The sequence below is a fragment of the Sorex fumeus genome, unplaced genomic scaffold (genome assembly GCF_029834395.1).
Source record: "Sorex fumeus unplaced genomic scaffold, SorFum_2.1 ptg000241l, whole genome shotgun sequence".
Lineage (NCBI taxonomy): Eukaryota > Metazoa > Chordata > Mammalia > Eulipotyphla > Soricidae > Sorex > Sorex fumeus.
In genome coordinates this window covers 1804536-1831900 of record NW_026606298.1, presented here as the reverse complement: position 1 = coordinate 1831900, position 27365 = coordinate 1804536, and the positions used below count along the sequence as shown (strand labels likewise).

The window sequence follows — 27365 nt, the reverse complement described above, 5'->3', positions numbered from 1 at the left end:
CGAGTTCGATTCCTCTGCCCCTCTTGGAGAGCCCGGCAAGCTACCGAGAGTATCTCGCCCGCACGGCAGAGCCTGGCAAGCTCCCCGTGACGTATTCGATATGCCAGACACAGTAACAACAAAGTCTCCAATGGAGACGTTACTGGACCCGCTCGAGCACAATGTCAGAATGGAGTAAATATGCAATGAATTAATTCCAATAAAGGAATAAGATAAGCAGAAATCAGTGTATTAGTTTTAAAAAAAATTGCCAGCCATTTATTCATCATGTCTAGGAAAATGAATTTTCAACCACATTAAGTACTTTAATTAAGTCTGTGCACAGCAGTAGGGCGTTTGCCTTTCTCGTAGCCAGCCCAGCCAAGCCGGGTTCAATTCCTCCGCCCCTCTCAGAGAGCCTGGCAAGCTCCCCGTGACGCATTCAATATGCCAAACACAGTAACAAGAAGTCTCACAATGAAGACGTAACTGGGCCCGCTCGAGCAAATCAATGAACAACGGGAGGGCAATGTTTGTTTTTTGTTTGTGTTCTCACTTCAGCCAGGTTGATTGCTCTGCCTAAGTTGACTGACTCCACTTAACTGGAGGAATAGCATAGTGGGTAGGGCGTTTGCCTTGCACGAAGCTAGCCCGGAGTTCGATTCCCAGCATCCCATATGGTAGCCCATTGCTTTGTCCTTCAAGAAGCTTAGGTTTATCTGGTTACACCCATCAATCTGGTTACACTCATCACAGTGCTCCTGAAGCACTTCCACTTCCATTGTGTTTAATCTGGTTACACCCATCACAGTGCTCCTGAAGCACTTCCACTTCCATTGTGTTTATCTGTAAACAGTCTTCCCTATGCTCTCCTTCCCACCCAGTTAATCAGCTTTCCCCTTAATCAGACTTTGTTAATTTGTAAGATCAGTTTCCCAGAAATCTACGATTTTCCATGTATGAGTGAAATATTGCCTTTCTCCTCTCCTTATGCCTTATGAACAGTTTACCTTAAAGTAATATCCTTTTGTATAGATACAGGAAGACCGTTAACATTATGCTTTGTAACTTAGGATTTGATTGGCCTTGAATATTATTCACTCCCGGGCATCTGCTTTCTCGACTTAAGCCTCAGTTGCCCTTAGTTCCTAACACCCCAAAAGCAGGGTCCCGACGAGGGACTGAATGGACCCAGGGCAAGCGGTGAGCTACCCTGGCAGCGAAATGGGCCAGGCCAAAGTGCCACGATTCTTAACTATAAGTTAAGAGTTTGATCATAAACAAATGCTGTCATGATCCAAAGGTAACGACAAGACTAGGATCCTGCTAGGGGTAGGAAAGACTATCTGGCCTGAGCACCGTAGTCTGAGATCGAGATGGCCCTAGGAGAGCAAATCTATAAGTTTAAGATATTTCTTACTGTATCCATACAAAATGATTTATATTATATTCTTATGCTTGTCGGACAAGGAGAGGAGAGGCACGCCCATGGGATTCTGCTCTAGGGTGGGTCCTCCTGCTGAGGAAGGATCTGTCCTAGGAGCGGTCTTCCCTGAGGCTAAGATTTCTACCCCTGTTGATCTCCACCCCTATTGATTGTGACTGCACCTATGTGTATTTGTTCCCCCAATTCCTCATGGAGAGAGGATTTAACTGTACTGTAGGAGTGAGACAGGGGCAGAAGGAAGAAGAGAGTTCAGAGAGGATCAGAAGGAAGAGGAGGATGAAGGGGGATGGAGAAGGAGAATGAAGTAGCATGGGGGCAGAGACAGAAGGAGAGATGAGGAGAGAATCAGAATAAACTATGACTAATACCTACCAGCCTGGCCCTTGTTCCTTCCTCCGCCTGACCATTGCCATCGACCTCTCCGGGATGGGAGAAGGGTGAGACTACCGAACGCGGGCGGCGGGAGAGATAGAGCCACCGCCGCTGTGAGTGCCGTGCCCCCTTTTGTGTGAGTTTACACACTGAAGTCTAAATCCTGTATCCCCAAGACTACTAGTATCCTAGCTATTTAGTGCTATTTTATTTATTTATTTATTTATTTACTGCTATCACCGCTTCTTCCCTAGCTGATAATGGAGGCTTCTCTAAATATTCTTATAAGCACGCTTCACCCCTGCCACCCCCCCACCCCACCCCATCCCCCAAATGTAAGTGCGAGATTTTTGTAGCCTACCTTTTCAAACACGGGGAAATATCGGGTCTTCGCTTTATTCACTACTTGAGCCAGGCTCTCTTTCTTCTCCTCCGGGGGCTTAAACGCGGCCACTGCGATCATGAACATGAGGTCCAGGGTCCCATCAGTGTACATGTCAATCCTGACAAAGCACCATGTGACTTCTTAGAGAGCAACGTCCAGGGATGGGACCGTTCCCATTCAACCCTGCTGAGGTATAACTAGATACTGGGGCAAATGACTTGAATTATACCCAACCCCCTAAAAGTTCCTACTCTCAGGAACCAGCATAAGCCAGGTGATCTCCATGTCTATTGAATAAAGCAGTGCGTGCCTCTTTAAGTTGAAATCTTCTATAAGCAATTAGAGTCTTTATAATTTTAAAATCTCAATAAATAGGGGCCGGAGTGATAGCACAGCGGGTAGGGCATTTGCCTTGCACGTGGTCGACCTGGGTTCAATCCTCGGCATCCCATATGGTCCCCCAAGCCATATTCTCCCAAGGAATTCCTGAGTGCAGAGCAAGGAATAACCCCTGAGCCTCACTGGGTGTGACCCTCAAAAAAGTCTCAATAAATGACACCAAAAGTATCATTTATTATGTGATAAAAGACATAAAAGGGGGTTCTGTTCAGAGTTGGTTTCTGCCTTTGCTCTAAGCTGCCTTTGCTCTAAGCTGCTGCGATGGCATGAAGCTATTATCACAGATTGTTTTCATGTATTTAGAGAGGATTTTTTTCCTACCACCAGTGACTTAGTTCTTCCCTCTCATTGTCTCTGTGGATTTCCTCCTGCCTTTGCCCTAAACTGAGGAGTGTTTGGTTTACTGGCGTATCGAAGTGGCCCCAATCTGAGTGAGTGTGGGTGGGAGGCATCCTGTAATGGAAACCATACTAGAAATGGTTCTTTGCAGAGGGCATTGAACCACACCCGGTGGTGCTCAAGTCTTACTGACTCTTTGCTCAGCCATCACTGCTGAAGATGCACGGGGAACCGCAAATGGTTGTCGGAATTGAACCCAGATTGTCCACATGCAAAGTCGTTGCTCTACCCATTGTACTAGCTCTGGGTACCCATTGTACTGTGTCTTCTGGAAGGGGGTTCTGTCCAGGGTTGGTTTCTGCCTTTGCTCTGAGCTGCTGCAATAAGACCATAGGTGGGGCTGGAGTGATAGCACAGTGGGTAGGGCATTTGCCTTGCACGCGGCCAACCCGGGTTCGATTCCCAGCATCCCATATGGTCCCCTGAGCACAGCCAGGAGTAACCCCTTGTATCGCCAGCTGTGACTCAAAACAGAAAAAAAAAAAAATAAATAAATAAAAATAAAAATAAAAAGACCATAGGCTCTGAACTGAAATACAATAAGTAAGGTGGAAAATGCATGCTCGGATGAAAGCGTACAGATTTTTGTTTAACATTGGAAGTGTTTGTGGTCCTCATGTAGAGATTTGGTCATGCTTTTGTGATCAGAAATATGAATCCTAGGAAACTTCGTTTCTATTCACTCTTCTATAGTGAATCGGGTTTTGCTACACATCATTTCACTTAACTTGTAATTTCAAAAGTTCACAAGTGAGGGGTTCCCTGGGCAGGCATGAGCCCCTAGTACCTGACTCTCTCCTTCAGGTCCTTGCCATACAGGTTGTACTTGGCCGCAAGGTAGCTGAGAATGGCTCTGGTCTGCGTCAGCATCATCCCATCCATTTCCACCATAGGCACTTGACCAAAAAGCAGGCTTCCATCTGTGGTTGGAGCAAAAAGCCATTAAAAACTATTATTCCATGGTGGGGCCAAGCCTACAGGAGGGTCACCATCTAATTTTGCAAGTGATTTTTTTTGAATTTTTAATTTTTATTAGTGAGACACCATGAGGTACAGTTGTAGACTTACAATTTTACTAATTTCTGTGCTTGGAATTCAATTATACAATGATCAAGTACCCAACCCTCCACTAGTGCCCATTTCCCACCACCACGGATCCCAGTATCCCTCCCACCCCCCATCCCCCCCACCCCACCCTGCCTCTGTGGCAGGGCATTCCCCTCTGTTCTCTCTCTCCTTTTGGGTGTTGTGGTTTGCAAAAGAGGCATCGAGTGGCAGTCATGTTTGGCCTATAGTCTACTTTCAGCATGCTTCTCCCATCCTGGGAGGATCCTCCCAACACCTTTATTTGGTGTTCCCTTCTCTATCTGAGCTGCCTTTTCCCCTAGCATGTGTGTCTGGCCTTCAAGCCATGGAGCAAAATTTGTGGTACTCATCTCGGCCATTCTTGGGTGTTAGTCTCCCATTTTGTTACTTTATGTTCCCCAGATGAATGCGATCTTTCTGTCTGTCCCTCTCTTTCTGACTCGTTTCGCTTAGCATGATACTTTCCATGTAGTACCACTGCAAGTGATTTTTATGTTTTCATCCAAACTGTCTCCCACTTCAGATGAAGATCTTCAGGTTCAAATGCATTTTGATTACTAGGATATTAGAAACGGCCAAATATAATATTCACCAAAAGACAAATGGCTTGTTCCCCCTTTGATTTGTTTAAATATATGTTTTCTCCTCTGTTGCCAATAGCCCACCTGCTGAAATAATACAGAAACTATAATTTTGCATGTCAGGGGTGCCTAGGGTGGGGGAAACAGCTAAGTGAAAGTCTGTGTTATCTTCTTTCTGTAGGAAGCTCCTTTATTTAAATCAAAAAGAATTTCTCAGGGCTGGAGCAATAGCACAGCGGGTAGGACGTTTGCCTTGCACACGGTTGACCCGGGTTCGATTCCCAGCACCCCACATGGTCCCCTGAGCACCGCCAGGAGTAATTCCTGAGTGCAGAACCAGGAGGAACCCCTATGCATCGCTGGGTGTGACCCAAAAAGCAAAAAAAAAAAAAAAAAAAGAATTTCGGTGAAGCAATGTAGTTTTATTGAAATAAATTTAGAGATATGAGGGGAGAGAGAGAGAGAGAGAGAGAGAGGGAACCTGAGCTTCTCCAGAGTGGAAAAAGAAAAGTCATAATGCTACATTTTAACCCTAAACTGAAAACTAAAATTTCCACTGCTGCAGCAACAGTATTTTACTTGAGTCAACACTAACTAATAAGGTAATATCGACTAAATCAGGCTCACCCTTTAGTAACTTCTCATACTGTTGTCTTGTTTCAAGAAATTCTTCTTCAAACTAGATAAAAAAGATAAAGGAATTGTTGTAATTATAACTTTCAGACTTTCAGGGCGGAGGGTGGGAGATGGTCATAGTATGATATGCCCAACAGCTTCCAGAATAAAAATGTTATCTGCTTCCCTCCATTGCCATAGTGGAGAGAAACACACACCTTGGTGGCAAGTGTGGTGTCAAAATGTGTATGTACTTAAACCACCATTAACAGCATTGTAAATCACAGTATCTCGATAAAACATGTTTTTTTTTAAATCCCCATGGGGCAAACATTTCAGAAGAGAATTGGGAGTGGAGTGTGGGAGAGAGCAGATTGCTGCTGGGTCTAAAATTCCAGTTGGCGGTCACAAGTCGAATAAGACTGAGTTACCATGGGAGAGGTGTCAGGAGCCCAGAAAGGCAGCTGATTCCTGAGAGGACGATCCGGCTGTGACTTCCCGTCTCCCTTTATCAGATGAGTCACCATAATCTGTCTCCCTTTATCAGATGAGTCACCGTAATCTTTGAAATTCCTGTGACGCTTCCAGAATAGCTCCCAAGGCTTCCAGCCTCTAACTCCCATCAAAACGAAGGATGTTTCACCCTTTTCCCTTCACTATTTTTAAAGGAAGACATTTTTTTCCCTAGTTCTACTTTGTTGGTTTTTGTTTGTTTTTATTGAATCACCATGAGATGCAGTTACAAAGTTGTTCACGATTGGGTTTCAGTCATACAATGTTATAAAGCAAGGCAGTTGATAAAGACCGCACACAGGGGCTGGAGCAAGAGCAGAGCGGATAGGGCATTTGCCTTGCACACGACCGACCCGGGTTCAATTCCCAGCATCCCATATGGTCCCCTGAGCACCACCAGGAGTAATTCCTGAGTGTTTGAGCCGGGAGTAACCACTTTGCATTGCTGGGTGTGATTCAAAAAGAAAGACAAAAAAAAGATTGAGTACAGTTAGAAGGCACCATCTGTAAGGGAGGGGATTATTTCTATCCCAGTCACACTACCCAGCTTCCTTTTCCCACTCAGGAACCAACCTCCACCCCAGCGGCAGCCAGTAGCCAGCGGATCGACTCCATCCGACCTCTGCCCTCGAAATAGTAGAGCTTGGGTTTGGCGGCCATGACTCCAGACTCAGGGGTTTCTGCAGGGACAAAAAAAAAAAAGACAAAATAAGTTTACCGACAAACTCCCACGCAACATTTCGTTGTTTCTATTATTCTAAACAGACGTAATGAAACTATTGTTCAGGGCTGCACACAGACAAGGAGACACCTTGGGAAAAGCACAAAAATAGCGAGCACAGAAGCAAGAGGATGGTTAGTGGGATGGAGTTACGACTGGGAAGAGGCCGGGGGAGGGGTTCTAATTCTTTTTGTTTCTCCTGGAAGGGGCCCACTTGCTGGTGCTCAGGGTTAGCTGCTATCTCTGTGTTCAAGAATCACTCCTGATGGGGCTCGGGAGATCACAGGGGGTGCCAGGGATTGAACCCCGGATTTAGTCATGTGTAAGGCCACACCTTACCTGCTGTACTATCTCTCAGGTCCAATAGTTTATAATTTTAGTATATGTGCTGCCAAAGCGAGCACAAATATTTTCTTTTTTTTTTAAATTTTATTATTTTTTTGTTATATTTATTTATTGTAACAACAAAGTCTCCAATGGAGACGTTACTGGGCCCGCTCGAGCAAATCGACGATCAACGGGAGGGTCTTTACCTTTACCTTTACCTTCTATTTATTTATTGAATCACTGTGGGAAAAGTTACAAAGCTTTCAGGTTCAAGTCTCGGTCATACAATGATCAAACACCCTTCCCTTCACCAGTATTCATTTTTCACCACCAAGAACCCCAATATACCCTCTCTCCCACCCCTCCCGACACCTGTGAGGCAGATGATTTCTACTTAACTCTCTCTCTACTTTGATTACATTTATTATTTCGACAAAGGATGCACCATTATTGTTTAGAATTCCCCCCCAGCAATCAGAACTGCTGAAAAGTCATTGTGAAATAATTTGTTTTTTATAGCTGGTTATGAGAACAATATGATGTCGTATTGCGGCCGCGCGATTTTGGATTTCTGATATTTTACTAGGTAAGTCTGGAGGGCTTTCTGCCAAGAGCCAGATAATTACGAGATTGGTTTCTGTGCATCTGGTGCTATGGTCGTGCCGGAGAGCCGCTCGTGGGGAGCAACTCGCAGCCTCGGTAGGGCATGAAGGACGAGCTGGTACCGCCCCCCTTCCCATGAGGCTGCAGTTGCCCCATCACCACCAGCTCATACATACCTGGCTTTCCAATAAGGCAAAAACAAATATTTTCTATATTTTCTTTCTTAAACAGGGCTAGTCAATAGTCTTAGAATTGGTGGGAAATAGTTCATAAACAGTTTTATGCTGTTTGGTATATATACTCTACTTAACAACTGATAAAAAACAAAAAAAAAACCAGAATGAACAAACTATACCTATAAAGGTATCAAGGTGTTGTATAGATTTGAGAAACTGTTCCTTTGAGCAAGGAGTCTGATGGAATCGTGAATAACCTTACAAAAGAAAACCTTTTTTCCGAGCTAGAGCTATCGTACGGCACGTAGGACGGTTGCCTTTCAGGTGGCCCACTCGTGTTCAATCCCTGGCATCCCATCTGGTCCCCCAGACACCACTAGCAGTAATTCCTGAGTGCAGAACCAGGAACAAACCCTGAACACCACAGGTTGTAGCCCAAACCCCAAAAAGAAAAGAAAATCTTTCCAAGGATGGCAAAGAGCCATTTGGATGGAAATGTTCAGTGAGTTTAGGGCCTGTCCTATCTGTCACAAATGTCCTGGGTACGGAGACAAACACAAGGGCAGATCTAAACAGGACTAAAATTCTGGTCCCGAGCAGGTCACAAAGAACAGCTGTCTATTTCCCAAAAGGGCCCAGTCCACCTCATCTGCAATGAAGCGTTTTGTCTAGGTGACTCACTACCTTTCATAGGAGAGGTGAGTGACCGTGCACCTGGACAGCACTTGTCCCCCCATTGTTTCAAGAGCCCTGAGTTGCTCTACTCATGGCGTCAGCAGCTCTCAGAGGAGCTTTCAAAGGAGCCAAGGAGCGGAGCGAAAGGCAAAGGGCTTTGAACGCACAGTCACTTCATGTCGATTTAGAAGATCGTTGTCTCTTTGTTTCTCACATCAGCCCTCTGACCACCAAGGCGACAAAGCATGCTTTGAGGAAATGACCAGAATGCCACCTCCTGGCACAGAGCACGAGGCCAGGGTGTTGGGAGGTGCGGGGGGGTGCCTCAGAGCCAGCACCTAGATGGAGAGATGCACCCAGCTGCCCTAGGCAGCACCTCCCAGCATCCTCTGCTTCCCAAGCTGCCAAACGCCCTAAAGTTTGCTGCCTGCCCAGCAGGGCTCACAAGAAGGTGAACACATTGGGGCTGGAGCGATAGCACAGTGGGGAGGGCGTTCGCCTTGCATGTGGCCGACCCCGGTTCGATTCCCAGCATCCCATATGGTCCCCCGAGCACCGCCAGGAGTAATTCCTGAGTGCAGAGCCAGGAGGAACCCCTGAGCATCTCTGGGTGTGATCAAAAAAGAAAAAAAGAAGGAGAAGAAGGTGAATACACCGAATTAAAAGCTCACTTCATGGGAGGAATTTAGCTGCTAATATTCACAATCCTAGGATGACAGCGTCACTCCAGCTCACAACATCTCATCGGCGGTTTTTTGTTTGTTTTGTTTGAGCCGTATCTGGCAGTGCTCAGGGCTTACTCCTGGCTCTGCACTCAGGGATCACTCCTGGTGGTGCTCAGGGGACCAGACGTGGTGCTCAAGATCTAACTTGGCAAGCACCCTACCCTACCCACAGTACTATTTCTTTGGTCCTCCCAAGTGCTTTGAAGTCACCACCCCCATGGTTGTATTTTGTTTTCACTCGTGCAATGAGTTTTCAATTTATTGTACAGTTTTTGGTAACTCTTGCAGAAATTGAATTCCTTTCTTGTCGTGGTCTTACTGCTTGGGTTCCATTTCTGTTAAGATTCTGTCCTTTTGGGGGAGAGAGAGACAGAGACAGAGAAAGAGACAGAGAAAGAGAGAGGAAGAGAAAGAGAGACAGAGAAAGAGAGAGAGAGAGATAAAGTGTCTGCCATAGAGGCAGATTGAGAGTGTCAGAAGAAGCAGAGAAATGTACACTAGTGAGGGGAAGGGTGTCAGAACACTGTCTGACCAAAACCCAATCACAAACAACTTTACAATTGTGTATCTCATGATGATTTAATTAAAATAAACGAAGAGAAAGAAAACGATAGTCTCCTTTCAATTCACTTCCAAAAATTGATTCTTAGGTCACATCCAGCAGTGCTCCAGGGACCATGTGCTGCCAGAAATTGCTCTCAGATACAAAGAATATTCTTCAAACTTTTCCATTCCCTTCCCTGCCTTAATTCACTTTTTAAAAACTATTGCCTGTGGAAAATATCAGGAGCTTCTTTGTAAATACAACGCTTTACCCATATCCTTAAAAACACACACACACAAGAAATATCTCGTGTCAGGAGACATGGTGATTAAAAAGGCACATTGCTCACCCAAATCCTTAGTGAGAGAAATAAGATTTAGGTACTGCACTCACTGCTAACCGTAAAACAAGTCTTGAGCCAGAGAGATAGTAGAAGAGTGTAAGGTCTTATATGTGGCTGACTCAATTTGATCTTCAGAACTGCATGTGGTCCCCTGAGCACCTCCAAGGAGAGAACCCTGTGGGTATAGTCAGATGTGACTCAAGAATGAAAAAGGAAGAAAGAAAGCGATAACGGAAGGAGGGAAGGAAGGAAGGAAGGAAGGAAGGGAGGGAGGGAGGGAAGGAGGGAGGGAAGGAGGGAGGGAAGGAAGGAAGGAAGGAAGGAAGGATAGGGAGGGAGGAAGGAAGGAGGGAGGGAAGGAAGGAAGGAAGGAAGGAAGGAAGGAAGGAAGGAAGGATAGGGAGGGAAGAAGGAAGGAAGGAGGGAAGGAAGGAAGGAAGGAAGGAAGGAAGGAAGGATAGGGAGGGAGGAAGGAAGGAAGGAGGGAAGGAAGGAAGGAAGGAAGGAAGGGAGGGAGGGAAGGAGGGAGGGAAGGAAGGAAGGAAGGAAGGGAGGGAGGAAGGAAGGGAGGGAGGGAGGGAGGGAGGGAGGGAGGGAGGAAGGAAGGAAGGAAGGAAGGAAGGAAGGGAGGGAGGGAAGGAGGGAGGGAGGGAAGGAGGGAGGGAAGGAAGGAAGGAAAGGAGAGAGGGAGGAGGAGAGGGGAGGGAGGAAGGGATGAAAGAAGGAAGGTTGTGAGGGAGAGGAGTGGAAGGGAGGGAGGGAATAGAGGGAGGAAGGAAGGAGAAGAGAGCGTGTAATTAGTTATGTAATTGCTTATGTAATTACTTATGTAATTCATAAGTCAGAGTTTCCAGTGATCTCGGTGTTGGGGTAGGTAGCACAATGGTTAGGGCACGTGCCTGGCATGTCTCTAACCCATGCATCTGACCCAAGCCCTGGCATGTACTTGACTCCCTGCTGGCCTCAGGCATCACAGATGTGGCACTGGAGGCTCCGACACTACTGAGGAATCCCTGGCACCTCGGGCAATGCCACATTCAGTGCCTCCTTGCACTGAACTATCAGCCAGGTTGGCAGAGTTCCACTCGGAGTGGCTTCTGGAAACCTGAGCACTGACTGGGGTGTGCCACGCTCCTCCCTGAAAAGCGAACAAAAACCCAGCAATAATTTCATTGTCTTAAAGGGACCGAGAAAACGTTCTCTGTGACTGACGACATCTCCAGCTTTGCTGGTCACACACAGACCTGTGTGAGTGGCAGGTCAGCCTTGATCCCCACCAAATGGAAGGACTCCTCCAGAATCCGGGGTCCTGGTGATGTCTTCTCCAACGCCTTTCTGGACCCCCCTCCCTGCCTGGGAGAATCGATTCCTCTTGGCAGAATCAATTGAAGGTACTTCAAGAAATACCTCCCAGATGCTAAGTTATTCCACCCGTTATCTCAGGGTTTTTAATACTAACCTGTGGAACCAATTAAGTAAGATGTAGCAAAGGGTCAAAAAAACAAAATATGTTCAGTAATAATCTTAAAAGTCTCACCTGGGGGCCAGAGAGATAGTACAGCGGATAGGGCATTTGCCTTGCACATGACCTACGTGGGTTTGATCCCCGGCATCCCACATGGTTCCCAAGCACCGCCAGGAGTAATTCCTGAGTGCAGAACCAGGAGGAACCTCTGAGCATCACTGGGTGTGGCCCATAAAGCAGAAAAAAAATCCCACCTGTCTAGACTTATATCCAATATAATTCCTATCACGCCAAATAGTTATACTTATTTGCCGTCTCGGGCTGGAGCGATAGCACAGAAGGTAAGGCATTTGCCTTGCACATGGCCAACACGGGCCGACCAGAGTTCAATTCCTCTGCCCCTCTCGGAGAGCCTGGCAAGCTACCGAGAGGATCTCGCCCACACGGCAAAGCCTGGCAAGCTCCCCGTGACGTATTCGAGATGCCAAACACAGTCACAACAAGTCTCACGATGGAGACGTTACTGGGCCCGCTCGAGCAAATCGATGAACAACGGGAGGACAGTGACGGTGATTCGCCTTCTCACTCTTCTCAGCTCATTGACCAGCTGAACGTCACCAGTATAACCACAGGAGAAAGCTTCCATTCTTATGTGGAAAAAAATTTTTTTCATTAATAATTTCTAAACAATGTATACTTTACTGGAACAGAAAAAAAATCCCATCAACTGGACAACCACGAAAAGAATTATACGGTATGTTTGCTACCTGAGGGTAAATAAAAAAGAAAAGAAAAAAGTAAAACCTCCCAAAGCCTTGTTTACACTGCTGGTTTGCAGGACAAGCGGAGTGGAGTGGATGGAACAAGTGTCTTCTTTGTTTCTGGGACTTTTTCTCCAGCTGGTAAGAAACGGTCACGCTACGGACCACCAGTCATCACTTCTTATGAAACTCCCCCAATATTTGTCTGTCCTGACCCTAAATGCTCATTTTACAGATGCGTTGACATTTGCAAATAGGGGCTAAGACACTTGACTCAATGTCAAATAAACTAAATAAATAAAATAAACTAAAAAGTCAAATAAAGTGCTGCTTAATTACCGTCCTTTTGTGATTACAAGCAAAGAGGGAGTTTTCCAGTGATCTATGAATGTACCGAAGCGTTTTCTGGCATTTATGGGGTGCCGGTATGCCTCCCACAGTTCCCTCCACTTCCTCTCTCCCCTCCCCTTATACATTCTCAAGGCCCATCAGGAGACAGAGGAAAACCCTTTGGAATCCAGAACCGAATTAGAAGAAACAGAATCTTGTCCCTTCCTATCACCCTACTACCATCTTGGGGCCTTCTGGGGTACTTCAGTGTTAAAAGGGAAGAGACCTCACCTCAGCTCAGCAGGACAGTGACCTCCAGCCTCCCTTTTTAGTCCACAAGAAGGAAACTTCTTCTCCAGCAGGTAAGAAACGGTCACGCTATGGTCCACCAGTCACCACTTCTTATGAAACTCCCCATCAATATTTGTGCGTCCCATAAATAGCTGGCTTTGGCCAATGGGCTCCATCCCTCATGTCTCAGCCCAGGCTGTGACCTTCGAAAACTGGAGGACTGATGGGGATTGTTCAAAGTCCCTCAACAGGATTCCAGATGCAGTTCCCCCAGGTCCCTTGGAGGAGGAATTGCTCCTTCTAGAAGAGCAATATATCTCATTTTATTACTCTTGATTGAGCTGCACAGATAACTATTCTGGGTTTGTAAATAGGGTCAGGAGTGCTGGGCCGCACCTGGCCATGGTCAAGGCCTCTTCCTGGTTCTCTGTCTGAGGTCACTCCTGATGGAGCTGGGGGATGGTGTGTGGGGCTGGGGATCAATCCTGGGTTGGCCACTTCCACCTTGATCCTTATACCATTGCTCCAGCCCTTGTTTGTTTGTTTAGGTTTTTTTTTTTTAATTCTGGTCAAAGATCTATGGCAATCCTGCATCAAGCCAGGCTGTGGACACCATTCCTGATGGTACACATTCACTTTGTGTCTGTCACATTTAATAAGGTGTGTACATTGATTTTTTTTAAGTGCAAAGCTATCGCTCAATTAATAGACTACTGTATAGCAAAATATTGGGTTTTCTTGGGTTTGGGGTCATACCCAGCAGTGCTCAGGGCTCTGCATCTGGCTCTGCTCTTTGTGCTTGGGAGACCATATGGGATGCCAGGGATCGAATCCAGCTCAGTCACATGCAAGGCAAATACCTTACCTGCTGTACTCTCACTCCATCCGTAAGGATAGCGTAGCTTGGGGTTGGAGAGATAGCATAGCCAGTAAGGAGCACATTTGATCCCGGGCATCTCAGTCCCCTGAACACTGCCAGGAGTGGCTCCCAAGAGCAGAGTCGGAGGTAACCCCCGGGCATTGCTGGCTATGAGCCCAAATCCCAAAAGATACAGTGTGTTATTACAAGAACCGTAGAGTCATTGGAATTGTACAGTACCTTCCAGAGGCGTATATATCATTGTATGTGTTTGTCTGACCTCCCCTATCTTATCTCATGGCCTGAAGGACTTCATCAACCCCCTTCCTTGACCTGACATGACTTTCAACAAAGAAATGAGGACAGTAGACTATAGACCAAACATGATTGCCACCCAATGCCTCTTTTGCAAACCACAACACCCAAAAGGAGAGAGAGAACAAAAGGGAAAGCCCTGCCACAGAGGCAGGGTGGGATGGGGGGGTGGGGGGTGGGAGGGATACTGGGATCCGTGGTGGTGGGAAATGGGCACTGGTGGAGGGATGGGTATTTGGTCATTGTATAACTGCAACCCAAGCACAAAAATTTGTAAGTCTACAACTGTACCTCATGGTGTCTCCCTAATAAAAATTAAATTTTTTTTTTAAAAAAATGAGGACAAGCCACAGCTTGTTGATACAGAAGACCAACTTTGTTTCAAAAAGGTAAAGCCAATTATTTTCATCATTTGAAAAAAAAAAAACAAAAAAAAAACCAAAAAGTACATTGTCATAGCATAAGAAAAAAACAGGTGCAACGGAAATATTAGATCCAGTGTGGGAAATAAAGCAACAGGGAACAAAGGAGCCGTTCTTTCTGGGTTTCATCCAGAATGAGCAGAATGAACCTTCTGAGAGCGTAGCTGCAGAAACATCTAGAACCCAAGGGGTCAAGCAGGGTAGGAACCCACCCGCGGCCCCTCTCCAAGCTCTGCCGGCACTGACAGGTGTGCCCGAAAAGGAAAGAAGGAACCTGAGTGGATCCAGCACGCAGAGACGCACCTTCACCAAACTCACCAACCTCACGGGTGGCAGGTTCCCCTGAGGAGGATGTCAGCTGCTGCTGGAAGCCCCAGGTATTCTGGCCGAGGGGACTGAGCAGAGAGACTGAGGCAGAGAAGCAAGGTGGCCTGATAGCCTCTGGAGAATCCGTGTGGTCCCTGGTAGGGGCACTTTTGGTTCTTGCCCAGAACCTTTTCAAAAGATGTGGAAGAACAGGTCTCTGAGGTAGGCGTTGGGCAAAACAATGGCCAAGTTTCAAATGGCAGCTTTACCTCTCTTTGAAGTCGGTTTTGTAACCACCCTGACCTGTGGTTTCCTCACTGGCACATGTCTAAACAGAAGCTCTGATGCGTTTGGCGTTTGGGGAGATCATTTTTGCAAACTGGGAGGAAGGACTCCAAAAACTGTTTCTGCACATGCGCGCATAGCCACACACAAACATAGCTCCAAATTTCAGCACTGTTGACCTCTGAGAAAAGTGTTGAAATTTCTGAAGGTGGCAACACCCTTTGGAAGTGTGATTTTTGGACCAGCAGTAACTGCTTCAATTGGGAGCTCGTTAGAAATGCAGAATTCTGGGGCTGGAGAGATGGCGCCGGGAACTAGGTTTGATCTCCCTAGAAACACACATGATCCTCCAAGCCCCGCCAAGAGTGATTCCTGAGCACAGAGCCAGAAACAAGCCCTGAGCAGAGCTGGATGTGGCGAACCAAGAGAAAAACTAACAAAACAACAGCAAAAAGAAATGTAGAATTTTAGTTCCCACGCCAAACCTTGAAGCCAGTCTGGATTTTTTCACCAGATCTCAAGGTAATTCACTGGCTTATAGAATTAAGTTTAAGAAGCCAGATCTCCACTCTCAAGAAATTAGAAATTGAGCTCCCATTTGACCCAGCAATACCACTCCTGGGAATATATCCCAGAGAGGCAAAAATGTATAGTCGAAGTGACATCTGCACTTGTTTGTTCATTGCAGCACTCTTTACAATAGCCAGAAACTGGAAGAAACCTGAATGCCCAAGAACAGATGACTGGTTAAAGAAACTTTGGTACATCTACACAGTGGAGTACTATGTAGCTCTTAGAAAAGATGAAGTCATGAAATTTACATACAAGTGGTACAATATGGAAAGTATCATGCTAAGCGAAATGAGTCAGAAAGAGAGGGATAGACATAGAAAGATTGCATTCATCTGGGGGATATAAAGTAACAAAATATGAGCTTAATACCCAAGAATAGCTGAGATCAGCACCAGGAGGATTACTCCATAACTTAGAGGCCAGCCGGGTATCCTAGAGGAAAGGGCTGTTCTGATAGAGAAGGGAGCACCAAATAAAGGATGTTTGGAGGATCCTCCCAGGAGGGGAGATGCATGTCGAAAGTAGACTATGGACCGAACATGATTGCCACCCAATGCCTCTTTTGCAAACCACAGCACCCAACAGGAGAGAGAGAACAAAAGGGATTGCCCTGCCTCAGAGGCAGGGTGGGATGGGGGGGATGGGGGTGGGAGGGATACTGGAACCCATGGTGGTGGGAAATGGGCACTGGTGGAGGGATGGGTCCTTGATCATTGTATAATCGAAACCCAAGCACAAAAATTTGTAAATCTACAACTGTACCTCATGGTGTTTCACTAAAAAAAAAAAAAAAAAAAGCCAGGTCTAGGGTGAAAACACAATTAAAAGGGCCAGAGAGAGAGAGAGTCCCACGGGAAAGGCGTTGGCCTTGCATGCAGTTATGCAATTGATCCTGGTTTGATCCTTAGCACCACAAGGTCCCCTGAGCACTGCTGGGTGTGGCTCTGGAGACACCCCACTTCCGCCAGCACTTCTGGGTTTGATGTAGGCAGGTAGCCAGGAAGGGCCCCTCCCAAGGCAAGGAAAAAGCCAACCTTGCAGAAAACAGGAAAAACAGGAACTAAGGCCTGATTAAGACCCTCACCTGGCTCCAGCAACAGACCCAAAGAAGCTCCTGCAGGAACAAAAGACTCAAGACCAGGAAAGGAATTTCAAAGAAGACCATCACCACCCCCAACCCCCTCGAGAGCCGCCCTAGCAATGGACTTTGACCTAGGTAGAAGCCCCACGTGGGGGCAGGTTGGAGAAACCCTATAAAGGCCACCTTGAAAAAAGGGAGGACACGATGACTCTGCTGCCCGAACCCATGTGCTGCTTGTGCCCACATGACTGAGCACATGTGGTGCATGTGTACATGTGTTGCCCACATCTCCCCTCTTGAGATGTGTACTTTCATGTTTTCATGTCCAATGCTGGGATGTGTCTAGGGGCTCTTTCTCCACCCTTGGAGAAACCTGTGTTCTCTCTTGAGTACGTTTCTCTCTCTCTCTCTCTCTCTCTCTCTCTCTCTCTCTCTCTCTCTCTCTCTCTCCTCCACACCTTCAAAAAACCCTCCAAATAAAACCTATTACTTCGCTGCTTGTCTACTCCTGAAATTCTTTTCTGCGATGCGAGACAAGAACCCAGTAACCTTGGGTCCTGGGTGGCGGAAGTAGAAGGGGAGAAAGTGATCATCTTTCTCCTCCCCACTTCACATAAGTCACCAGTGCAGCCCACCGACATCAGACTGACCTAGGGAATCCTTGATAACTCAGGAGCCAAGCAGCACAGAACCTTGGGCCCTCGCATTCAACCACCAGCCCCCAAAGCGGGCTGAGCATCACAACCAGGTGTGTGTATGTCCTTGACATCACAACCATGGCAATGACAGCAACGTCTAAGGAGATCAGAGTGGGGTAAAACGGAGCGGTGATGAACGGTAAAATGCTGGGGTTGGGCGTGGCTAAGAATTGAGGAAAGGGAGGAAGAGGGGAAGGAATTTGGGAGCACTGCACGTAGATTCCCATGGTTGATCTCTCTAGACACCCTCCCCCTGCCTTCGAGAGGAAACATTGAGATTTGAGCTCATCTTTAATTCCCAAGAGTAATAAAGCACCAGATATGTAGGTCCCAGCTCTGGAACAAGTTTTAAGCTATGTCCGGGCTTGGAAGAGAACTCAAAGGGCTGGGTGATGTCCTTTGCATGCGCAAGTCCTGGATTCGATCTCCAGCACCCACATGGTCTTCAGTGCATCCCAGGGAATGAGCCCCAGCACTGCAAGGACTAGCCCCCAGAACATGGCAGGGAGGCTGGAGCCATAGCACAGCGGGTAGGGCATTTGCCTTGCACATGGCCGACCCGGGTTCGATTCCCAGCATCCCATATGGTCCCCTGAGCACCGCCAGGAGTAACTCCTGAGTGCAGAGCCAGGAGTAACCCCTGTGCGTTGCTGGGTATGACCCAAAAGCAAATAAATAAATAAATAAATAAATAAAATAACCAGAATACTGCAAGGTGTGACCCCCAAACAAAAAATAAGTAAACATGCAAAAGAGGTGGTTGGTCTCCAACTATAAAATAATTGTTTTTTTATTTCTGCCCTCCATTCTTCCAGAATTCTGCCATGATGGTCTTCTAATTTCTTGTCTTCATTCTTAGCCCTGTTCTCCTATCTGTGAAATGCACAACCTGGGCAGCAGCCAATATTTGGAGGGGAAATTCTGTAGACAACAGCATTAACGGTGCTTATTAACAGTAATTCTGGATAATTTAGGCGAAAACCACACACTCTTTTTTATCTGAATTATGAGGAAAAAGCAGTCTGCTAGGGAAGTTTCCAGATAATGCAAACTTTAAAGCATCAGTTTTCAAAGGTTATTGAAAGTTTAGCAGACATTTTGGGTCAGAATCCTAGATGTTAGTTACATACCTATTATTAAGAGAAACATCTTTTTTTTTTTTTGCTTTTTGGGTCACACACGGCAATGCACAGGGGTTACTCCTGGCTCTGCACTCAGGGATTACTCCTAGTGGTGCTCAGGGGACGATATGGGATGCTGGGAATCGAACCTGGGTCAACCGCGTGCCAGGCAAACGCCCTACCTGTCCCGTCCAAGAGAAACATCCTTAAATATTACTTTGGTTTTTGTAATAAGGCCAAAAAAGGCCAGGAGCAATAGTTCATGGGAAAGGTCCCAACACACCATATGGTTCCCTGAACCCTGTAGGAGTGGTCCCCAAGAATACCTAAGTGTGAAAGGAAGAAAGAAAGAAAGAAAGAAAGAAAGAAAGAAAGAAAGAAAGAAGGGAGGGAGGGAGGGAGGGAGGGAGGGAGGGAGGGAGGGAGGGAGGGAGGGAGAAAAAAAGAGGAGGAGGAAAGATGGAAAGAGGAAAGGAAGGAAAAAAGGAAGGAAGGAGGGAAGGAAGGAAAAGAAGGAAGGAAGGAAGGAAGGAAGGAAGGAAGGAGGGAGGGAGGGAGGGAGGGAGGGAGGGAGGGAGGGAGAGAGGGAAGGAAAGAAGAGAAAAAAGAGGAGGAGGAAAGATGGAAAGAGGGAAGGTAGGAAATAAGGAAGGAGGGAAGGAAGGAAGGAAATCAGATTAGTCAATGAGACCAAAAACTGTCCCAGAGAATCCTGTATCCGTCAGAAAATTTAAATTTGCTCACTCTGGACAGAAACTGAGACTGAAAGGAAGTAAAGGGATACGCAGGACACCCTTTCAGTAACAGTATTGCAAAGCGCAGTGCCTAAAAAGGAAAAAAAGAGAGAGAAGGAGAAAGAGACAGAGAAGAAGAGTGTCTGCCATAGAGGTGGGCTGGGGGGGGGGGGAATTGGGGGGAGGGGCGGTTGTGCAGGGGCGGGTGAGAAAACTCAATCATTAACAACTTTTTGTTTTGTGCCAGTACTTGTGTCCTAGTTTGTTAGATACTTTAAATACTTTTATTGAGTCACCATGAAATAAACAGATAAAAAGTTGTTCATGCAACTTTGTAACTGTGTATCTTGTGGTGATTCAATAAAAAAAAAATAAGTTAGGGGGCTTGAGAGATAGCACAGCAAGTAGGGCGTTTGCTTTGCATGCGGCTGAACCGGGTTCGATTCCCAGCATCCCATATGGTCCCCCGGGCATTGTGAGGAGTAATTCCTGAGTGCAAAGCCAGGAGTAACCCATGTGCATTGCCAAGTGTGACTCAAAAAGCAAAAAAAAAAAAAAAAAAAAAAGTTAAAAAAAAGAATTTGTGGGTGTTATGGTTTGCAATACAGATACTGTGGGGTTATCATGTTTGTTTCCTACTTTGAGTGCAAAAGGAGAAAAAGGAGGGCCCCGGGGGTGGGGGGGTGGAGAATAAAAGTGCCTGCCATAGAGGTAGGCTGGGGGTGGGCGTGGGGGCATAAGAGGGGAAACTGAGGTCATTGGTGCTGGGAAATGTACACCTGCGGAGTGTTGGAACATTGTATGACTGAAACCCGACCCTAAACAGCTTTGTAACTATGTATCTCACAATGACTCTATAAAAAAATAAATTTAAAACATTAGATATAGTACACAAAAAAGAACATGTGAAAGTTCAAAAAGAATAATAGTAACAGCATAACCAAGATTTCAAAGCTACAAAGTATAACTTGTGAGTAGTTTGAATGTTCCGTCAACTTTTGGGTTTGTTTTTGGACCATACCCGGGCTCAGGGCTCAGGGGGTCACTCTTGGTGGTGCTAGGGATCAGACTTGATTCTAGCAGTACAAGCTACTTTAAATTATGAATGATTTCTCTTCTATTGTTCTATTTTGTTATGACCTGTTCACAAAATAATTAGCGGGATTGACATGCTAATTGCTTAGATTTGATAGGTTACCAGAGAGAAAGTCCTTCCATGAAACCAGCCCCTCTGAAGGAAAGAGCTCTAAGACTTACAAGGTATTTTTAAAAAATGGTTGCAGGGGTCCCGAAAAAAAGAAGCCTCAGTTTCTCCATGCCAGGTGCTGAAAGAAGCTTTATTTTAGCTGTCCCCATTGTACATTTCAAACATTTCTGCAGGGCTGGAGCGATAGCACAGCGAGTAGCCTTGCACACAGTTAACCCGGGTTCAATTCCCAGCATCCCATATGGTCCCCCGAGCACAGCCAGGGGTAGTAATTCCTGAGTGCAGAGCCAGGAGTAATCCCTGTGCAATGTCGGGTGTGACCCAAAAAGCAAAAAAAAAAAAAGAAAATCTTTGCTGCAAATTCCTGGGCTCCTCCTGAGACTGCAGAAGTTTGTAGTTTCCCAAGACCATAAATTCTATCCAGACCTTGGGCTCACAGAACAGTAAGAGAGTCAAAGGGGCGATATCTAGGTGAATGCAGAATATATAACTTGAACGGTCTTCCAGAAACAGTCCCACCAGCCCAAGTGGGAATTCGAGATGTTAATCTTATCTGAGCAGCACAAGGAGTCCCTAGATTATCAAGACATCTTTGGGAAACCAATGGGAATCATTCGATACTTGGTTCAGTAAGTAACACAGAGACACGATTTTCCTGTAAAAGTCTCACAAATTGAGCCATACTTAATCCCATGCTAAGTTTCTCTGTTCCTCTCCTATTAGGGGAGTTTCTTTCTTATCTCATTTCTGAACTTTACTGTTTCCAAACTCTGAGCATCTTTTTTTTTTTTGAGTCACACCAGGCGATGCACAGGGGTTACTCCTGGCTCTGCACTCAGGAATGACTCCTGGCTGTGCTCAGGGGACCATATGGGATGCTGGGAATCAAACCCGGGTCAGCCGAGTGCAAGGCAAACACACTACCCGCTGTGCTATCGCTCCAGCCCCTCTGAGCATCTATATTATGCAAAATTTTCACTCTTGAAAATATTGAAACTGGGAACCATGGACAGAGTCACACCTCCATGCATGCATCATTCTACCAGCTGGTGCTTGGTGGTGGCCGGCTGGGGTGGCATCGCCTGGTATCAGCAATCACATCAGGGGCTCGACACATCAGAGGCATGTGCTCCATCACTTGGGCCTCATCCCTAAACCCAACAACGCTTTCTTAATACACAAGGAGTGGAGCAACAGTACCGCATAGAGACTCTAAGAGAATAATTTATGTCATTAGGGAAGGTCTGCTCCAAGCCCACGTGCTAAGCACCTTCTTCACGGAGTCAGAGTTGCTTCTTGAGTTTCAGAAACTACATTTCCTCTCCGGTTAGGGTCTAGCAGATAGATTCATGTTCCCGAAACTTATAAAGAGGTTGATATGTAACTCCTCGGTTTACCAGCTTGCTGAAAGAAGAATTAACCCTGAGCCAGACTTCCGTCAAGTCACACTGACGATGTTAGAGATACACAAAGTGGTCCCCACATGTCTCTTTGCTGTTTAAAGACTGGGGCAAATGCCCAGAAATAGGTATCCCCGGCTTGATTAAAAGCCTCCTGCTTTCCTCTGAATTCGAACCCCGGCTTCCTTTGCAAATGAAATCCTGCAGGAGATGGACGTTCCCTAGGGAACACCACAGCGGACCTTGGAATCCCTGCATTTCTTTCAACTTCATGCCAAAAGTGAGAACTGAGAAGGAAAAACGTAATGGAAAAAGAATACATAGGTAAAACCAACACACATTTCAAGTCTATGGAGTATACGATACCCAGCAATCAAGACAAATGTCCCCTGACTCCTACAGAGTTATTTTTGAAATGACAATATATGAGAGGTAAGATCATTTCATGCCTGACATTGCATGGATAAGACATAGGCAATAAAGGTCTTCAAAAGTTCCTTGTATAGAAAAGTGCAATATCTCATCTTAATTTATACACCAACTCTGCAGAAAAAGGTGCTTGTTCCTTTTTTCTGATACACAGGCAAGTCTGTGAATAACCGGCATTAGATTAAAGGCATAGTAAAAAAAAAACGATTAAAATAAACTGCAAATACAGCCACGAAACAGAACTCTAGCCACGATTGTGTAAAAAGCTTTTTCACTGACCTTACCGCTTCAGGCTTCTCTCTGTGCTGTGGGGATCAAGTTGCAGTTTATAAACTTTCCCTTTGAACTCAAAGCTCTGCCCACTCTGGGCATTATTAGCCAATGAACAGTCCCGTGTGTCCTAACCTTTGGACCTCCCCTGGCAGCCACCCCTGGGCGTCCTTAAAAGTGCATCAGAAATTCTGAAATTTTAACAATTAAATCTGGAGGGATTTCTGCCAAAACATGCTGGATTCCGGGGTTTGTTTCTGATTCTCTGGGATCATGGCCGTTAAGCAGCTTGATCAGGAGCCAGAGAGGCCGTTTGTGGGCAGCAACTCGGGGTCTCCTTGGAAGGGGGAGGAAAGGGCTGCCTCCACCCCCATCCAGTGAGGCCCCGCGTGTCTTGGCACTGAGGGCCCAAATCTGACTGTCCAATGGCCTCTGGAGGATGGCGGCCACTGAGCCGTCAAGGGGGAGCAGGCGGAGAGACAGCACCCTTTCCCCCCTGGGGTGCTGATTCAATAAATAAAATTATAAAAAATGGGGGAAAAAAGCGCATCAGATTACCCAAGTGAAAAGAAAGCCACTCGACCAGTCAACAAAGTTCTCTGTTTCAGGCTTGATTGCTCTCCCTGAGGCAACTAATCCTTTTTTTTAAATTTAATTTTAATTGTATTGAATCACCATCACATAAAACATTACAAAACTGTTCATGATTGGGTTTCAGTCATACAGTGTTCCAACACCCGTCCCTCCACCAGTGGACATTTCCCAGCACCAGTGTCCCCAGTTTCCCTCCAACCCCTGCAAACCACCCTCCAACCCCGCCTGCCTTTCATGCCAGGCCCCTCGCTTCTTTCACTCTCTTTCTCTTTCTCTCTCTCATTTTAGGCATTGTGGTTTGCGGTACAGATGCTGAAAGGGTATTGATGTAGGCAGGTAGACAGGGAAGGCCCCCTCCCAGGGCAATGACAAAAGCCAGCCCTGCAGAAAATAGGAAAACAGGAACTAAGGCTTAATAAGACCCTCACCTGGCTCCAGCAACAGACCCCAAGAAGCTCCTGCAGGAACAAAAGGCCAGGAAAGGAATTTCAAAGAAGACCATCACCACTCCCATCCTCCCTGGCAACATCCTTAGCAACGGACTTTTACCTGGGAAGAAGCCCCACGAGGGGGCAGGTTGGAAGAACCCTATAAAGGCCACCTTGAACAAAGGAAGGGCGAGCAGATGCTGCCCGAGCCCATGTGCTGCTTCCGCCCACGTGGCCAAGCACATGTGGTGCCCGAGCACATGTGTCGCCCGCATCCCCCCTCTTGAGACGTGTACTTTCATGCTTTCGTGTCTAATGCTAGGATGTGCGTAGGGGCTCTCTCTCTCTCCGTCCTTGGAAAAGCCTGTGTTCTCTCTTGAGTACGTTTCTCTCTCTCTCTCTCTCTCTCTCTCTCTCTCTCTCCCCCACACACACACACACACACCTTAAAAATCCTCCAAATAAAATCTATTTACTTCACTGCTTGTCTACTCCTGAAATTCCTTTCTGCGAGGCAAGACAAGAACCCAGTAACCCTGGGTCCCGGGTGGCAGAGGCGGGTGGGGAGAAAGTGACCGTCTTTCTCCTCCCCGCTTCACATAAGTCACCCGTGGGGGTGGGGCCCAGAGTGATCACTTCCAGCTAATATTGTCATAATATCATCACCCTCCACCACCCCCCACACACCCTCCTGGTAATTTCCAGCCTCTCAAGGGCATCTCTCCTTTCGTTGTGAAAGACAAGCAGGATAAATAAATGAGTAATACAGCGGCTCAGGGTCAGAGCGACGACGACCTCGCGATGCTGAGCGCTTAGAGAGAAGTGGAATTTGTGACTGCATTGTGAGAGGGATAGAAGAACTGGGAAGACGGCCAGAAGGCTTTTGATTAGCGAGGTGTGCAAAGAGATTCCAGGCTGATTTTGCCCACCGTGGGCAGGCAGCACTGCTCTGGGGATTTGAAGCAGCAGCCTCTGAAAGACAGTTTTTGTTTGCTGCCTTGAAGAAGGTAGATTTGGGGGAGGGAGTGGGAAATGCTGAGTCATTCTCTGTTTCCTGGACAGAGGGTGATGGGCAGGCCAAAAAACTTGAGAACCTCTGCTCCGGGGTACTCCGTACTCGTTAACCTTTTTTTTTTTTTTTTTTTTTTGCTTTTTGGGTCACACCCGGCAATGCACAGGGGTTACTCTTGGCTCTGCACTCAGGAATTACTCCTGGTAGTGCTCGGAGGACCATATGGGATGCTGGGAATCGAACCCAGGTCGGCCACGTGCAAGGCAAACGCCCTACCCGCTGTGCTGTCTCTCCAGCCCCAACCTTTCTTTAATTAATTAATTTTATTTTATTTTTTGGTTTGGAGGTCACACCCCATGTGCTTCGAGATCATTTCTGGTGGTGCTTGGGGAACCATATGGGATATCAGAGATTGAACCAGTGTCTGCCGTGTGCAAGGTAAACGCCTGACCCACTGTACTATCACTCCAGACCCTCAACTTATTTTTGACTAATTATTTAAAGTTTATTAATTATCTGGGCTGGAGCGATAGCACAGTGGTAGGGTGTTTGCTTTGCACGCAGCCAGCCCGGCTGAGCCGGGTTCGATTCCTCCGCCCCTCTTGGAGAGCCCGGCAAGCTACCGAGAGTATCTCGCCCGCACAGCAGAGCCTGGCAAGCTCCCCATGACGTATTCGATATGCCAAACACAGTAACAACAAGTCTCAAAATGGAGACGTTACTGGGCCCACTTGAGCAAATCGATGAACAATGGGAGGACAGTGACAGTGATTAATTATCTAAAATTATAAGCACGGTGTGACTTACCATACTGTTAATGATAGGGTCATATGCATATACTGTTCCAGTACCACATCCCAGCTAGTATCTGCTTCCTTCTACTATTCTTTTCATTTTGTTGTTGCTGTTGTTGTTGTTGTTATTTTTGTCTTGGAGTCACACCTAGCAGTGCTCAGGGCATACTTCTGGTTCTGCACTCACGGATCACTCCTGACATATGGAGTGTCATGGATCGAACTTGGGTTGACTGCATGCAAGGCCCTTCTCAACTATTCTTTTGATGGTTTTTTTTTTGTTTTGTTTGTTTGTTTGTTTGTTTTGCTCTTTGGATGACATTCAGTGATATTCAGAGATTACTCATGACTGCACTCAGGCATTATTTCTGGCAGTGCTTGGGGGACCATATCGGACGCTGAGGATCGAACCCAGGTTGGCCGCATGCAAGGCAAACACCCTACCTGCTGTACTATCACTCCAGCCCCTTTAACTATTCTATTCTATTCTATTTATTTATTTTTGGCTTTTTGGGTCACACCCAGTGATGCACAGAGGTTATCCTGGCTCTGCACTCAGGAATTATCCCTGGTGATGTTCAGGGGACCATACAGGATGCTGGGAATTGAACCTGGTTGGCTGCGTGCAAGGCAAACACCCTACCCGCTGTGCTACTGCTCCAGCCCCTCGACTATTCTTTTTTTTTTCTTTTTGGGTCACACCCGGCGATGCTCAGGGGCTACTCCTGGCTCATGCACTCAGGAATTGCTCCTGGCGGTGCTCGGGGGACCATATGGGATGCTGGGAATCGAACCTGTGTTGGTCATGTTGGCTGCGTGCAAGGTAAATGTCCTATCCGCTGTGCTATTGCTCCAGCCCCTCGACTATTCTTTTTAAAGTGCTAAAATTAACATGCTTAGAGAGGAGAAAGAGCCTTATGAAATGCTCAGTTAAAACCAGAGAGATCGTCCCGGAGGTGAGGCACTTGCCCTACAGGAGAGATTCAGCCGTACCCACAGTCCAATCCTAGACTCCTGTACAAGGTTATAAAGTCCATCGGGTCTCACTCCTGAGCAGAGTCCGGAGTAGCCCCTGAGTACAGTTGGGTGTGGCCCCCAAACCTCTCCCCAGCCCCAAACAGAAAAGCAAAACAAAAAAATAAAGAAGGCAGAAAAGGAGCCGATGATAAGAAGAAAACGAGTCAACAAACAAGGCCGGGAATCCAGAGCATGAAGTACATTTAAACAAACGAACCACCAAAACAGCGTTTTGTACAAGAAACCCACTACATTTATACCTTACTTTTAAATTTTTATTTTAGGCATTATGTTTTACAAGACCACTAATGGTAGTGCTTTGTGCATAGAACATTCCAGCACCACGTCTTCCTCCAGTGTCCACTTCCCTCCACCCTGGCCCAGTGTACCACCCACCCCCTCCTGCCCAAGCATTCTTCTGAAGACCAGTTCTCAGTTTCTGTTGCCCCTTGGCATGCGTTATTCTACTATATTACTTTTTTCCCTAAATGTCCACAAATTAGAGGAATCATTCTGCCTCTGTCCCCCTCCTTCTGACTTTCACTCAGCACGATACTCTCCAAATCCATCCATGTAGCAGGAAATTGCATGATTTCATTTTTTCTTAAAGCGGAGCAGTGCGTTTGCCTTGCATGCGGCCGACCCAGGTTCGATTCCTCTGCCCCTCTCAGAGAGCCTGGCAAGCTACCGAGAGTATTTTACCCACACGGCAAAACCTGGCAAGCTCCCCGGGACGTATTCGCTATGCCAAAAACAGTCACAACAAGTCTCACAATTGACGTTACTGGTGCCTTCTCAAGCCAATCGATGAACAATGGGAGGACAGTGATACAGTGATCATTTCTTAATTCCGGTCATCTATTCTTGAACACTTGTCTTGTTTCCAGATTTTGATGATAGTGAATAGTGCTGCAATGAACAAAGGGCAAAGGACTTCTTGGAAAAGAGTTTTGGGGTCCTTGGGATAGATGCCAAGAAAGAGTTGCGCTGGCTCGAGCCGCGAATGAACAGAGAGAGAGACAGCTCAGGAAAAGAGAGTTTAAGAGAGTGAGTTTATTAGAGGCTCAGCGCCGAGGACCCCAA

General features: G+C 46.5%; 1 protein-coding gene across 2 annotated transcripts in view; it reads right to left on the bottom strand.

Annotated features, from left to right (window-relative positions):
* LOC130018225 (glutathione S-transferase A4-like) overlaps positions 1-22473 on the bottom strand; it is a 30133-nt gene extending 7660 nt beyond the window's left edge. Inside the window, exons 1-5 of one of the 2 annotated variants that reach the window (XM_056108996.1) lie at positions 22447-22473; positions 6350-6456; positions 5276-5327; positions 3769-3901; positions 2160-2301 (exon numbers count right to left, since the gene is read on the bottom strand). In XM_056108996.1, the coding sequence (XP_055964971.1) occupies positions 2160-2301; positions 3769-3901; positions 5276-5327; positions 6350-6436 (414 nt within the window). In that variant the 5' untranslated portion in view covers positions 6437-6456; positions 22447-22473. Of the gene's footprint in view, positions 1-2159; positions 2302-3768; positions 3902-5275; positions 5328-6349; positions 6457-21359; positions 21385-22446 lie in introns of those variants that run through there. The other variant, XM_056108995.1, reaches the window with a different exon arrangement.
* Between the last annotated feature and the right edge of the window lie 4892 nt (positions 22474-27365).